At 52.4% G+C, this 14,195-nt stretch overlaps 1 protein-coding gene across 3 annotated transcripts; it reads left to right on the forward strand.

Annotated features, from left to right (window-relative positions):
• The first annotated feature begins 2,349 nt into the window (after positions 1-2,349).
• Positions 2,350-13,940, forward strand: LOC114686357 (HLA class II histocompatibility antigen, DP beta 1 chain). Of its 3 annotated transcripts, none has more exons than XM_037199808.1 (6): positions 2,350-2,530; positions 6,313-6,582; positions 10,100-10,381; positions 10,891-11,001; positions 11,422-11,454; positions 13,189-13,940. In XM_037199808.1, exons 1-5 carry the CDS (start codon positions 2,443-2,445, stop codon positions 11,448-11,450), a joined length of 780 nt encoding a protein of 259 aa, XP_037055703.1. In that variant the 5' UTR covers positions 2,350-2,442; the 3' UTR covers positions 11,451-11,454; positions 13,189-13,940. The 3 variants fall into 3 exon arrangements, with proteins under 3 accessions (XP_037055703.1, XP_028716853.1, XP_037055704.1); XM_028861020.2 differs by lacking the exon at positions 13,189-13,940 and adding an exon at positions 12,207-12,473; XM_037199809.1 differs by lacking the exon at positions 13,189-13,940 and adding an exon at positions 12,207-12,473 and having other exon boundaries at positions 10,178-10,381.
• Positions 13,941-14,195: the final 255 nt, after the last annotated feature.

The raw sequence follows: 14,195 nt of genomic DNA on the forward strand, positions 1-14,195 counted from the left end.
CCGAACCCAGGTTCTCTAGGAGAGCAGCAAGTGTTCTTCGCCCCTGAGGCCTCTCTTTAGTCTCCACCTTTGAGCAGGGTTCCTCACTGAACCTGGAGCCGGTTACCGCCTAGTCTGATGTCCAGCAAGATCTGCCCGTCCCGGCCTCCCTGGCGCCGGCATTACGTGTGAGCCAGGGATCCAGGCTCAGGACGTCACGCTTTCGTGTCAGGCTCTTTACTGACTGAGCCGTCGTCCTAGCCCCTCTGACTCGTGAACTCGATGTGGCTGTGTTTCCTCAGCTCCAGGGGCTGTGCCTTCCTCAGCTACGCTGTGTGTCCGGCTGCTGCTGTCCACAGCAGCGCTTCCTCCGTCTGTCGGGGGCTGGGGTGGGCTGACCGCACGATTGCAGTCAGGTCAGGGCGCTCCCCGCCTCAACACTGCCTTTGCTTCACCTCCACCAGACACCTGGCATTAGGAGGTCGTCGGGGTCACGTGGCTGCCCTCGACTGGGTGACAAAAAAGCTCATGTGTGAGATCAACGTCATGGAAGCCGTGCGGGACATCCAGTCAGTGTTTGCGCTGCTGGCAGTCGGTGGGAGTGGGTCAGCCCGGTCCCAGTGGGTGATGCCCTGGGGTCCCGGCTCCCATGAAACTCCTCCCCCTTCTACCCAGCTTCCTCCATTCAGAGCCCCTGGGGCGTTAAGCGTCTCCGTCCATAGCAGATGAGAGACAAGGAAACTCCAGCCAGGAACCCCGACGCCTCTAGAGAACTGAAGTTTTCTTTCCCGGACTCTATATACCTAATAGAAGCTTCATGTTATGTGATTATTTTCTTCTCTATATGGTGATGGTTTGTTCACATTTTAATATCGATATAAGGAAATGATGGCAACATAATGTTTTTTTTTTTTTTTTTTTTTTTTATCAGAATCTGTGGCCTCACAGGATTCAGCTACAAATTATAAAGCAGGGAATGATCCCTTTTGGAAGTTGGTGAAACTATTCATGATAACTACGACATAATCAGATGTTTTGCGGGAGGTCGGGCTTTGGTAGTTATTCATGTCTCTCACCTTTATGCCCGTCTGTTCCTATTCCCTGTGGGTTGACTGTCTTGAAGCAGTTTGAGCTCTATTTCTGTCACATGACCTTAACAATGTTGCTATAATGTGGTTTATACCAGCTCCATTCTGCAGACAGTCCAAGTCCCCAAAAGCAAAATCCTTAAAATCACATATTTACATACTTATAGGTGTGCCAGACTCCCAGGTTGGAGGACCCTGTAAGATGTCTTGCTGATATCTCCCCCCCTAACCCGTCAAAGTCCTGGGGAGGTATCCTGGGACTCCTGTACCCTCCAGAACCAGCAGACCTCTGAGAGAAATACAAGGGGGTAGGTGATCTCCTGAACATGCCCTTGGGCAGAGGCAAAGTGTTATGGAGTATTATTTTAAGATGTGTTACATTTGTTTATGCTGTGGAACATTTATTTTAATGATGCAAAGATTTGTTGCATTCTTTTATGTTGCATTTGTTTAACTCTGTGAAGCTGTGTTACTGTGCCTGTCTAAAACACCTGATGGTCTAATAAAGAGCTGAACGGTCAATAACTGAGCAGAGAAAGGATAGGCAGGGCTGGCAGGTAGAGAGAATTAAATAGGAGGAGAAATCTGGGAAGAAGGGACCAAAGAGCAAGAAAAGGAAGAAGAGGAGGACCAGCCACCCAGCCACCCAGCCACCCAGCCACCCAGCCAGCCACCCAGCCACCCAGCCACGGAGTAAGAGTGAAAGTAAGATACACAGAAGTAAGAAAAGGAAAAAACCCAGGATAACTTAAGAAAAGCTGACTAGAAACAAGCCAAGTTAAGGCCAGACTTTCATAAGAAATAATAAGCCTCCATGTGTTTTATTTGGGAGATGGGTGGTGGATCCCCAAAGAACAAAGAGTGAAAAAAAACAACCAACAACAGCAAAGCAGACAGATCCAGGACTCATCCTGAATTCTGGGATGCTCACAGTAAACTCTATACAGGTCATGCCAATGAGTGACCGTTCACACCCTAAGAGGACACTTGCTCCATCCCCTGTCCTAAGAGTGTGTGAGAGGTGGTAGGACTGGAGGAATGATAGTCCCGGAGACGGGTCAGCAGGATGTCTGATGTTCTCAGAGCAGAGAACACATTCTCCCCCGGGTTGTTAAAGGGAGCGTCACTGCCCTCTATCCTCAATGTCATCTCCCCTGCATCACCTACTAGGTGGTCAGGCCTCTCACACCATCTGCCCAGTGACGGATGACTCATAAGAAGCTCAAGCCTGATTGGCTCTTTCCTCACACTCCGTCCAATTCTGGGGTCACAGTCAGCTTTAGTCAGAGTCTCTGCTGTTCATCCAGGAGCCCAGCGTAGGGGGTCCTCCATCCCCTGGCGGCTACTTTCCTCATTCACCCACCCTGCCAACTCCATGATGGTCCTGTGGGGCCCTGTGGCCCCCTGGTTAGCAGCTCTGACGGTGTTGCTGAGCAGAGGGATCCAGGGTGGGGCCCCTCCAGGTAAGACCGAACGCAGCAGCGACTCTGGAGGGCCTAGGCTTCAGGATCATCCCCTTATAGGGCCACACTTTGAGAACTACGGGGGGGGGGGGTCCTTTCCCACAGCCGGGTCCTCCCTTCCCAGCTAGAAAAGCAGGCTCACCTCCCCACCACTGTTCAGCCAGTTTTCCCACTCTGAACCGGGCAGAGGTGTTAAGGGGTTGGCATGCAAAGTTTACAGAGAGGTCAGAAGGCTCAGCCTCCTGGGTTTCCTTCCCCACATCCCCATCATAGCCTTGAAGGGACTCAGGTCCCCTGACTCAGAGCTCAGAGGGAGTGGCTTCTGCTCCCCCAGGGTGGGGCTGGAGGCTGTGCTCTTGAACGACCAATTGAGATGGACTGTGGTTCTGCCGCAATAGTGTTCTTGTTGAAGGCTAACTTTCTGAGACCCTCGCTAGTCTTGGAGTGGGTTGAGAACTGTGGGAGAACAAGATGAGGGTGTGTAGGCACACGAGAACCAATGAGCATGGACGACCAGACAGACAGCTAATGGAAGGCCTGCCTCACGTCCCCATGGCTTGTGTGATGCCGTGGCTGGCGGGATCCAGCATTTCTCAGGACGCTCCTCCCATTTCCAAAGTGACACTGAGCTGTCAAGCCCTAGGTTTACCACATCCCAGGATGGACCTAAAATACAGTGTCCTCGTTTTGCCTTTTTTTTTTTTTTTCTGGAATAACTGTATTTGAACCCCACCCCACCCCACCCCGAGTCCCGCCCTCAAGCCCCAGGGTTTCTCCTGTGACATCACGTGCACTTGCTGAGGAGGAGGAGAGGACCTGTCCTTGGTGGTCACAAAGGCTGTGAGACCCAACTAAAGGAACTGCTCAGCTGTGGAAACTGTGCCCTCAGGGTCCTGGGAATCAAGAGTGATGACCCAGGGAAGGGGCTTAGCAGAGTAGCAACTGAATGAGTAATGTCTGAATAACGCCGGGGGGGGGGGGGGGGGGGACGACGACGACGACGACGGGGGGACGGACGGACACGGGACAGGACGGGACTGAACATGTTTCAATCTTACCTGCTTCACAGATAACTTCCATTTACAAAAGCTAAGTACTGCCAGAGAAAAGTTTTATTTTCCTTGCTTATAAAAACATTATTTGCTGATAAACAAGGAGAAGTGAAAACTAATGAATTAGAATGACAAGATCCACATCTATAGTGGGGCAAGCAGACAAGGAGAGGCAGGTGACTGGAGAGGGAGAGAGAATGTGTGGAAGGGGGTGGGGAGTGATGGACGGGGGCCCTGGGCTGAGTGAGAGACACCTGCCATGGAGGCAGGTCAGGACTTCGGACTAGAGTGTGGGTCTGGCTATTACAGTGCCCAAAGGTTTTCCAACCCTCCCCTCTGTCCTCCTGAACCCACCAGGATGAGCCAGCTGTTCAGGCATCACTATGGGAAACACCAGAACATCCCATAGTCGTCTCTCCCTGCATCTGCACCCCAGCCTTGTTTACTCTCAACCTCAGGGGGCTTCCCAGTGTCTGTAGCTACAGCAAACAGGGCAGATTTGTCTGGGCTCTGGGCTCCTGTCTCCGGCTTTAGGCCCGCCCAGTTCATCAACATCACCATCTGACATGATAGGAGGAAAAGTTAATTAATTAACAAGCATCTTATGTCAAATGCATTGGGTGTCCCTCCAGTGTGTTAATAGTGCGGCCTCAGAAGCTGTGAGACAGAGCAGACTTGGCCCTTTAACTTCTGGTATCCTCTTTTTCTTACGGGGTTTTGAGTGTTCAGGATGGTCTCCAGCTCTCCACAATGCCCCTGCCTCAGCTTCTCAGGCATACACCACCACACCAACACCTGATATCCTTTTAAATGAAGCGACAGCTTACTTAGTTTAGTGTGTTTATTACCTGTGGTGCTGGGAATGGGATGCAAGGCAGGGATCCAAGGCAAGCCTCCATCGCCAAGCTGCTCCCATCTGCCCAGGCTGCTGGTTATGAAACACATTAATGGACGGTTTAGAGCTCCCCTTTGTGGTAGAAACACGACCTTCCGTTTTATCTTCGGATCTGGATGGATTGTGGGGGGAACTGGTTGTTGGAGTCAGAAAAGAAGGCAGGATTTGCTTTGAGATGCTAATTTCAGCGGGTGGAACGTGAAAACAACCACACCATCTCCATTTCCCCCACGTGAGTAAGCACAGACAGACTCACAGAGGCTCACGCAGGACAAACCGAATGGACCCACACTGCGGGCGGCTCCTAGGAGGAGAGGGAGGGTTCCCGCGTCCCTTTTATAGCAGTTACCCAGCCAGTGCCTCTAGGAACGAGGGGACCCAATGGAGCTCTGCTGTGGTGATTTTCAGTAATTAAGGTCCGGGGCAGTATCCACCCCCTCCACCCCTAGATCAGGTTGTCTCAAGATTTGCAGCAATCCTCCTGCCTCCGCATCCTTAGCGCTGGGACTTCAGGCGAGAGCTACCATGCTGCCACTCCATCTTTTTAAAAATTAATTTCCTATATTTTTTTATTTACTTACTTTTATTTTATTTACTTGTGTGGGATGTTTTGCCTGTGTGCTTGCTGTGCGCTGTGTGTGTGCCTGGGACCCACGATGGTCAGAAGAGGGCCTTGGACTCCCTGGAACTGGAGTCGCAGGTGGTTGTGAGCAGCCCTGTGGGTGCTGGGAACTGACCCCAAGTCCTCTGCGAGAGCATCCAGTGTTCGTAACTGCTGATCCATCTCTCCAGCCCTGGTCAGTTTTTGAAGTTATCGTGCAAACAGGTGAATTTCATCGAGGTGTTTCCACACATACAGCCCATACCTTTTAAGACTAAGTCTTCCCACATGGAGACTTGAAAGGTGAAATAGCACATTAACGTTTAGACTAAGAAGTTTCATTTTATATCTTATATTTATGGATTTATTTCTGCATTTACAGCACGCAGGAGTAGTCAAGACATTGGCACAGACGGGAAAGCATCTTGCTATGGGGAACAGAAGGGGGAGGGGAGGCTCCTGGTGGCAGTGACATTTGACTATGTCCAAGGTGGCTGGGTCAGGCAGGAGTCCCCACAGATAGAGGGGTCAGCGACCCCATGCCCTACCCTGCAGCTTCACTTCTGTAGGGACTGCGGTGGTGAGATTCTGTAGCTCCTGGTGGTCCCATGTGGAGTGTCTCCCCACTCAGCAGCGCACAGAACTGCTTTGAGAACTTTGTCCTCAGTGCCCCAACCCTTTCCACAGACAGGTACTGGTCACCCCTCAACAGGAAGTCCCTTACGTCCTGTGAACCTCACCATAATGTCACTAGTGAGGAAACCAAGGCCCAGGGAGCTACTGGAAAAGGAAGACTCTGTGTGTGTGTGTGTGTGTGTGTGCTCGCGTGTGCTTTGCCTGCATGTATATTTGTGCACCTCGAGTAGTGTGCCTGGAGCCATCGGATGGCAGACGCAGGCTTTGATCTCTTGGAATTGGAGTTCCAGGCGGTTGTGAGCCACCATGTGGGTGCAGGTTCTCTGCAGCAGCAGCAAGGGCTTTTAACCACCCCGCCTCCGTCCAACCCCGTAATCATTCCTTTCTGAATGTGTGGTCACTGGTAGGTGTCCCGTGCTCCAGAGGATGTCCCCACAGCCATGCACAGCTGGGCAGCACTGATTGAGAGAGAAAGACAGAGGGGGGAGGAGAGAAAGCGGGAGAGAAGAAAGAGGAGAGATGAACTGGGGAGGGGGAGACAGAGAGAGAAAAAGGGCGGGGTCCCGGCGCCCCAGGACTTGGCTTCTGATGCCCGCAGAGAACCACCTGCTGCGCGCGCTGCACGAGTGCTATGCGGAGAAGAACGGGACGCAGCAGCGCTACATCATGAGATGCATCTTCGACCGTGAGGAGTTCATGCGCTTCGACAGCGCCGAGGGCGAGTTCCGCGCACTCACCGCCATGGGGCGGCCGTGGGCCGAGTCCTGGAACAGCCAGAAGGACTACATGGAGCGACGGAGGGCCGAGGTGGACACGGTGTGCAGACACAACTATGAGCTGAACCAAGGTTTCACCGTGAAGCGCCGAGGTGAGGCCCAGGCGGACAGCAAGGCCAGGCGGGAGCTGCTGCAGCAGCCGGAGGGAGGGGGGGGGGAGACGGGGGGGGGCAGGCGGCGGAACCTTGGGGGGAAAGGGACCCGGGCCAGCGGTGCAGAGCCGGACGTGGGCGCACCGTGGGAGTCAGGAATATCAAGAGCGTTGTCATGTCTGGTAACCAGCCTGCTGTGGGGTGAAGGGAGCCGGGCCATGGGACAATCGCAGCGGACTGTGAGGAAATGGACATCAAGTGCCACCTCCCAGCAGCGCGGGCTGTGCGGGGGACACAGCGGGGCGGGGACTCAGGCCTCAGGGACAGGAGTAGGAGGGTCTGCCGGGTGAGGTCATCTAGGAAGACCAGTCAGTGAAGAGAATAAAGCTGAGTCCTGGGGACAGTGGAGCCGGTGCTGGCTAAGAGCAGCAGTCCCTGTGAGGAGAGCATGAAGTGAAGCAAAACCCGGGGCAGAGAAGTGTCACAGGTAGAGAGGGTGACAGAAAACGGTGGGACCAACAGTTTCGGGAGGTAAGTCCGCAGAAGTTGAAGGGTCGGGAAACCAGAGAGAGCTGACAGGTGGAGACTAGGAGTCAGGGAGTGAGCGGGAGAGAGGTGAGCTGTGCGGAGTCAGGAGGCTGGCAGAAAAGAGCCTTGGCTCCTCTCCCCTCAGCTTTTGGAGTGAGGGAGCCTGGTGAGCATCCTGAGGAGACCTGAGGGAGCAAGAGGCAGGGGAGAAGGGGGGAACCTTCCGAAGGCACAGGGGAGAGCATGGGGGACATGCCTTTAACACTCTTTGGGAACCAGGATTCCCAGTCACCAGCTAAGTCCTGACTTCCGGGAATGAGTGAGAATCCAGACAGATTGGAAAGGAATCAGGACAGTGGCCTGAGCTAGAAAAGATGACACAGAGTAGCTAGGTGGCGTCCAAAGCACACGGGTTTGCCCTCAGCCGCAGGCTGGCACCCTTTCCTCCGGTGTGCCAGGGTGCAGAGAGTCCTGGGTGAATCACTCAGACCAGAGTGTCCCACCCAGACTCACTCTGCTCAGCAGAACCCCCAGAATCACCACCCAGAGACCCACACCTGGTGGTGCAGAGATCTGAAAGGTTTTCAGTTAGTGTCCCAGGGATGACAGTGTGACAGGTAAGTGCTGGCAGACCCTGAGGATGGTTGTTGAGACCAGTTCACTGTGTAGCCCAGGCTGGACTAGAACTCACCATCTACCAGCCTCAAGATCGAAAGCCCTGGAATTACAGCTGGGTTTACACCACACAGAACTGTTGTCGAAATAGGAAATGTCAAGGTTGCAGCAGGTTTTTCAGGGTGTTAAATGAGCTGGGAAGAGGAAAGGCCGGAGTCGGAGCAGTGGATAAGGAAATAGCATCCTAGCAATAGTAATTACGGCATCAATTATGAGAGAGGAAATACCTTTGTAGTTTATGTTAAAATTATTCAAAATAAATAACCAAGTAATTAACAACAACAAAAAACCAGAATGATTAAGAGCTAGGAAATTTCTTTTTCCCCCCTTTTTAAAATTTCATTTTATGTGTGCAGGGGTTTTGCCTGCATGCCTGTCTGTCTGTCTGTTTGTCTGTGCACCACCATATCTGTATTGGTGCCCGTGAAGGCCCAAAGAGGGTGTCAGATTCCCTGGAACTGGAGTTACAGACAGTTGTGAGCTACCATGCGGGTGCTAGGGATTGAACCCGGGTCCTTTGGGAGAACATCATGTGCTCTTAACCTCTGAGCCACCTCCATCCCTCTCCCCCTTGAGAAAGAATCTCTGTAACTCAGGCTGCCCTTGAGTTATGGATTTTTCTTCCTCTTAGCCTCAGGAATGTTTGGATTCACAGGAGTCCATCACTGCACCCATCCGGACTAAATTTCCAGTGTGGATAACCAACAAGATTCTAGAAACAAATCATATAAGATGTTCAGTGGCCATTCAGCTTGAAGCCTTACTATGTGGGAAATCTTTAGTCTTGGTGAAAAAAAATTTTTTTAAAGTAGTTAAGTCCCTTAGGCCTGAAGATTTAGCTCCAGAGCCCCCTAGAGGTCAGTTGTATACTGCAGGCAAAGTATCTTTGTGGAGCGTTCTGGCACAAAACAGACAAACTTGAAGTCCAGGAGTTCAAAGGCGGGAAACATGTCTTAACTCACAAATCACAACTCAGGAAGGAGATAACTGAGGGACTGTCAGTTTATAAAAGTGGCCGTAGTGGCTCTAACAGGGCATCGCCTTGAGCTGCAGAAGGCCAGCAGCTTGACCTGAGGCCAAGAGCTGCAGGAGACGATGGACACTGTGGGGAACGTGCCCCATCCTCAGGGTGTTGGTGTGGAGACTGGAAACAGAAAGGTCTTAGGGCCAGGAAGCTGTGGTGTGGAAAACCCCCTCCAGCCTTTCTGCAGAGCAGACTGTTGTTTTCTGGCCTCTGAAGGGGAGCACAGCCCGGTGGCAGATGTCCAAAAGTAGCAACTCTCTGGAGGGCTGTGAGGCCACAGGAAGTGGGCAGCAGCAGGGAGGTTGAGTTTGAGCATCAGGGGAAACGAACAAGGAGAGAGCAAGGAGAGAGACGCAGAGACCTCCATCTGTGGCTGGCTTCCCGGGCACCCAAAAAACAGAAGAGAAAATTGGGAATGGGCGAGGATTCCCACACATGGAGCTCAGAGTGTTGTTTCAAAGGCGTTGTTGTGAGGAGCGAGATCTTGGAGGCTGCACAACCCCAAGGCCGTTAAATACAGAGAGTGACATCAGATGTGTCTCATGTATTAGATGGGGGGGGGCCGCTGGGAGGACGGCCCCGGCTGAGAGTGAGGACTGCTCTAACAGAGGACCCGGGTTTGGTTCCCACACCCATGTCAATGCCACAGCCACCTGTAATCTCCGGCCTCCTCAGGCACTGCACTCCCGTGTGCAAACCCACACACGAACCCACTCATAAACATAATTAATGTTTTAACATGTTTAAACGTTGTTATATTGGAAAGCCCATGGGTGCGTTTGTCTGTACACTAACTTCAAGAAACTGAGAGCTGGATTGGTGGCTCAGTGGGTAAGAGCACTGGCTGCTCTTACAGAGGACCCAGGTTCAGTTCCCAGCACCCACATGGTGGACCACAACCATCTGTGACTCCAGTTCTGAGGGATGAACACTGTCTTCTGACCTCCGAGGGCACCAGGCACGCACATAATGCACAGACATACATGCAGGCAAAACATTCATGTACGTAAATAAATATAAATAAATCTTTTAAAATGAATTTTAAAAAGAAATTATTTGAATGAATCCTGCATCCTTCTCACCACAACAAAGTGTTGAAAAGGTGGGAGTCTCATTGTTAAAAGAAAAAAAAAAGTCTCACCATTTGTCCCTGGCTGTCTTGGAACTCACTCTGTAGACCAGGCTGGCCTCAAACTCACAGAGATCCCCCTGCCTCTGTCACCTGAGTACTGGGACTAAAGGTGTGTCCCACAGAATCACTCTCACATGTCACTCCTTTCCTGTTCCTAGTCCAGCCTAGGGTACAAGTGTCACCCTCCAAGAAGGTCACCCTGCAGCACCATGACCTGCTGGTCTGCCATGTGACAGATTTCTACCCAGGCAGCATTCAAGTCCGCTGGTTCCGGAACAACCAGGAGGAGACGGTGGGGGTCGTGTCCACCAACCTGATCCGAAACGGGGACTGGACCTTCCAGATCCTGGTCATGCTGGAGATGACCCCACAGCGGGGAGACGTCTACACCTGCCATGTGGAGCACCCCAGCCTGCAGAGCCCCATCACTGTGGAGTGGAGTGAGTCACCCCGGGGACCCTCCTCAGTCCACATTCTGTAGAGCAGGTGGCACCCTGGCTCACGGTCCACGATCCTGCCCTAGGTGTTTGTACACTGGGTCCTGGTCATCCCCGATCATCCCTGTGCTTCCTGGAGGCCCCTAAGGCTGCTTCTGAGCTGGAGGCATGAGAGGAGAGCCTGGCCTGGCCTGGGAATGTTGAGGATACTGGATCTGCCCTTGTCAGGAGTCTAGGGAGGCAGACAAGCCCTGCTCTGTCCTCACACGGGGCCTGACTCTCTCATTCTGTCTGTAGTCTGTCCTTGTTCTGAGAGGCAGCAGCCAGAATCCACACTCATGTCCATTTAAGACACCAGCCTAGGTCTAGATCTCAGAGTCCTTCTACATCTTCTTCCCCATGATGTGTCCCTCTCGGTGACCTTCATATTGATATTCCGCATCCCTACCAGAGGGCAGTAAGGTGTGGTGTGCCTGCGGGACAGGACACAAACTCTGAGTTCTCCTTTCCAGAGGTCGGGTCTGACTCTGCCCGAAACAAGATGCTGACGGGAATGTGTGGCCTGGTGCTGGGACTCCTCTTCCTGGGGTCAGGCATCATCATGCACCTGAGGAGCAAGAGGGGTAAGAAGTGTGTGGAGGAGCAGCCTCTGACCCCAGCATAGGCAGGAGGGTCACAGGTTCAAGGTCTGCCTGGGCTACACCGTGAGACTCGGTCTCAGCCCAGACACCAAGGATGTGAAATAAAGAATCCTGGCAGGTGCCTGGGGCCAGCCTTTTGCTGATACACCCTCCTGTCCACAGAAGGCAGAGAAGTGACACTGGAGATTTCTAGAAGCCACTGGAACTGGTGTCACAGAGAAGTTGTCCTGTAGGGAGAGAGGAAACCCCAGCCTGGAGTCTGACCATAGGGCTACACGGCCCCCAGCTCCCCAGGCTTATGTGGGGAACATGCATTGAAGGAGATGGAGGTGGGATAGAGTGTCCCTCACCACCTCAGGGAATTTTAATGGCTGAATGTATTCCTTTCGTCCCCTCATTCAGCTCAGCCGAGATCTCCAGGATCGACATGAGCAGGTAAGATGTTGTGCCTGCCTATTCATGGTCAGAATATCTCAGGCCTGAACTCCCCTCTCAGGCCCAGCTGCTGAGGGAGTGTGGGGAAGAGTGGGGTTCCCACCACTGAGGGAGGAAGCTGAGGTAAGTTGTCCTTACCAAGTTCACACTCAGTCTTTTTAAAGACTATTTATTTGGTTTTATTTTGCAAGTAAGTGCCTGTACCCATGCGTCTGTGCACCGCCTGCATGCCTGGTGCCTGCTGAGGCCAGCAGAGGGCGCCGGGTCCCTTAGAACTGGAGTCACAGATGGCTGTGAGCCGCCATGTGGGTGCTGGGAGCTGAACCTGGGTCCTCGGCCAGAGCAACAAGTGCTCTTAACTCCTGAGCCGTCTCTCCAGCTCCCAACATCATCTTACGAGGTCATAATTTCTCTGTCCTGAGACTTAGAGGAGGAGTTGTCAGAACCACAGTGACTTGTTTTCCCTCCACAGTGCCTAGAACAAGGTTTGTTCTGTCACAGGCACACACACACACACACACACACACACACACACACATACACACACACACACACACACACACACAGAGATACACACACAGGCACACACACAGACACAGACAGACACACACACAGATACACACAGACACACACACACAGACACACACACACACACACACACACACACACACACACATACGCACACAGTGGGGTCTGGGAACTAGTTATACTTTTCAAGGGCACATCATCACCGACTCTCTTCCTCTGACTAGGTTACACCTGCCATAGTGTCCACCAGCTCCCAACAGTCCAGGAACTATAAATCTATCAACAGAGGCCAGAGAGACGGTTCGGCAGGTATGCACTTGCTAAAATTCCAGAGGACCCCGTTCAGTTCCCAGCATTCCAGAGGGCTCCGTTCAGTTCCCAGCTGCCTGTAACTCCAGCTCCCAAGGATTGTAAGCGCTCTTCTGTCCTCATGAGCATACACACGTACACATAAATCCAAATAGAAATAAATCCATCAAAGGGCAAATCCACTGACAAGTTCCCGGCCTCATGACTGCTCACCTCTGAGCAACACTGCATCAGGGACCAAGCCATGAGCCTTTGGGTGAGCCTTTGGGGGAGGCTTTCAGATCCATAGCCTCAAGCATGGCCTCAGAAAATGCAGAGAACAGACTCCCCAGCAGAAGTCTCTGCTGTCAAATGTCTGTCTGTCTGTCTGACAGGAAGGTGGTCAGAGGGTCAGAAGTTATCACTTCATTCCAATTTAAATCACTAAGTTTAAGTGAAGCCATGAATAACGCAGTAGCTGCCACAGCGGGCAGACGGAGTTTATAATGCTTGTCTCTGGCTCTCCAAGTGGATTTTATGGGAATGGGCGCACAGACGATGCTAGAGAGTTGGAAAACCAAAATCACTGCAGAATGCAGGGCAGTTGGAGATGAAGCATCTCTCTGTGGCTCATTGGCTCTCAGGTTATCAATCCCCAAACACAACAGACCCATTAGCAAGCTGACAAAGTCACAGAGGAAGTGAGCCCCACCCAGGCCATCAGATTACCAAACGCTGCCCCGTTCAGTAGACGCCACAGAAGCACTGTTGTGGTTTGATTGTGAAATGTCCCACACGGGCTCGTGTGTTTACACACTCAGTTACCAGCTGGGGTGCTGTTTGAGACTCAGAGTCTTTAGGAGATGGAGCCCTGCTGGAGGAAGTGGAGCGCTGGAGGTCTGCTCTCGTGTTTTACAGCCCAGCCCACTTCCTGTCTGCTCTCTAGTTCCTGACTGCCGCGGCAGTGAGACCCGCTGCCTCGTGCTATTACCCCGCCTCTTCCACCACGATGAACTGAATTCCTTGGAACTGTGAGCCATGATAAACCCCTCCTCCCTCACCAGCTTCTTGTCAGGGTTCTGGGCACAGCAGCGAGAAAAGGAACTGATAGAAACACTGAGGCAAAGAATACCTAAGATTTAAGAACTCAGTTCCTGGGGCTGGAGAGACGGCTCAGGGGCTAAAAGTACTTAACTGCTAATGCAGAGGACTTAGTTCAAATCTCAGCACCACATCAGGCAAATGACAACCACCTGTAACTCCAGCTCCAGGCGATCCACCCTCTGGCTTCCACAATCGGCTGCGTGCACTTGGTGCACATAAACACTCTCTCTCTCTCTCTCTCTCTCTCTCTCTCTCTCTCTCTCTCTCTCTCTCTCTCACACACACACACACACACACACACACACACACACACTTTAAAAGAACACTCCTCTGTACTTCAGAGTCTCCTTGACATATCCTCTGAGGTCAAGGAGCTTTGCCTGAACCCTAGGATGAGATGAACCCCAAGATCCTTCTCCTAGGTCTGTTGCAGCACCAGTGTCTGGGGACACTTCACACTGTGGTCAAAACATTTTAGACAAAAGGTAATACTGATGGAGGCAGATGCAGAGATCCACGGCCAGGCACCAGGCTGAGCTTCAGGAATCCAATCATTGAGAGAGAGGAGGGATTCTGCAGGCGGGGAACATCGAGATCATGATGGGAAGATGTGCAGAGATGACCGGCCACACTAGTGAAAGCCCATGAACTGTGGACTGGTGGCTGTGGAGCCCCCATGGGACTGGACTAGGCCCTCTGGATACAGAAGATGGTTGTTTGGCTTGAACTGTTTGGGGGGCACCCAGGCAGGTGGATCGGGATCCATCCCTGGTGCATGGGCAGACTTTTAGGAATCCAGTGCCTGTGGTGTGATGCCCTGC

This window comes from Peromyscus leucopus, chromosome 16_21, assembly GCF_004664715.2.
Source record: "Peromyscus leucopus breed LL Stock chromosome 16_21, UCI_PerLeu_2.1, whole genome shotgun sequence".
NCBI classification, from domain to species: domain Eukaryota; kingdom Metazoa; phylum Chordata; class Mammalia; order Rodentia; family Cricetidae; genus Peromyscus; species Peromyscus leucopus.

Coding starts and splice junctions, on each gene's coding strand:
- LOC114686357 (XM_037199808.1), top strand. CDS start 2,443: ATGATGGTCCTGTGGGGCCCTGTGGCCCCCTGGTTAGCAGCTCTGACG. Junction 10,382..10,890: donor CCCCATCACTGTGGAGTGGA/GTGAGTCACCCC, acceptor TCTCCTTTCCAG/AGGTCGGGTCTGACTCTGCC. Junction 11,002..11,421: donor GCACCTGAGGAGCAAGAGGG/GTAAGAAGTGTG, acceptor CCCCTCATTCAG/CTCAGCCGAGATCTCCAGGA.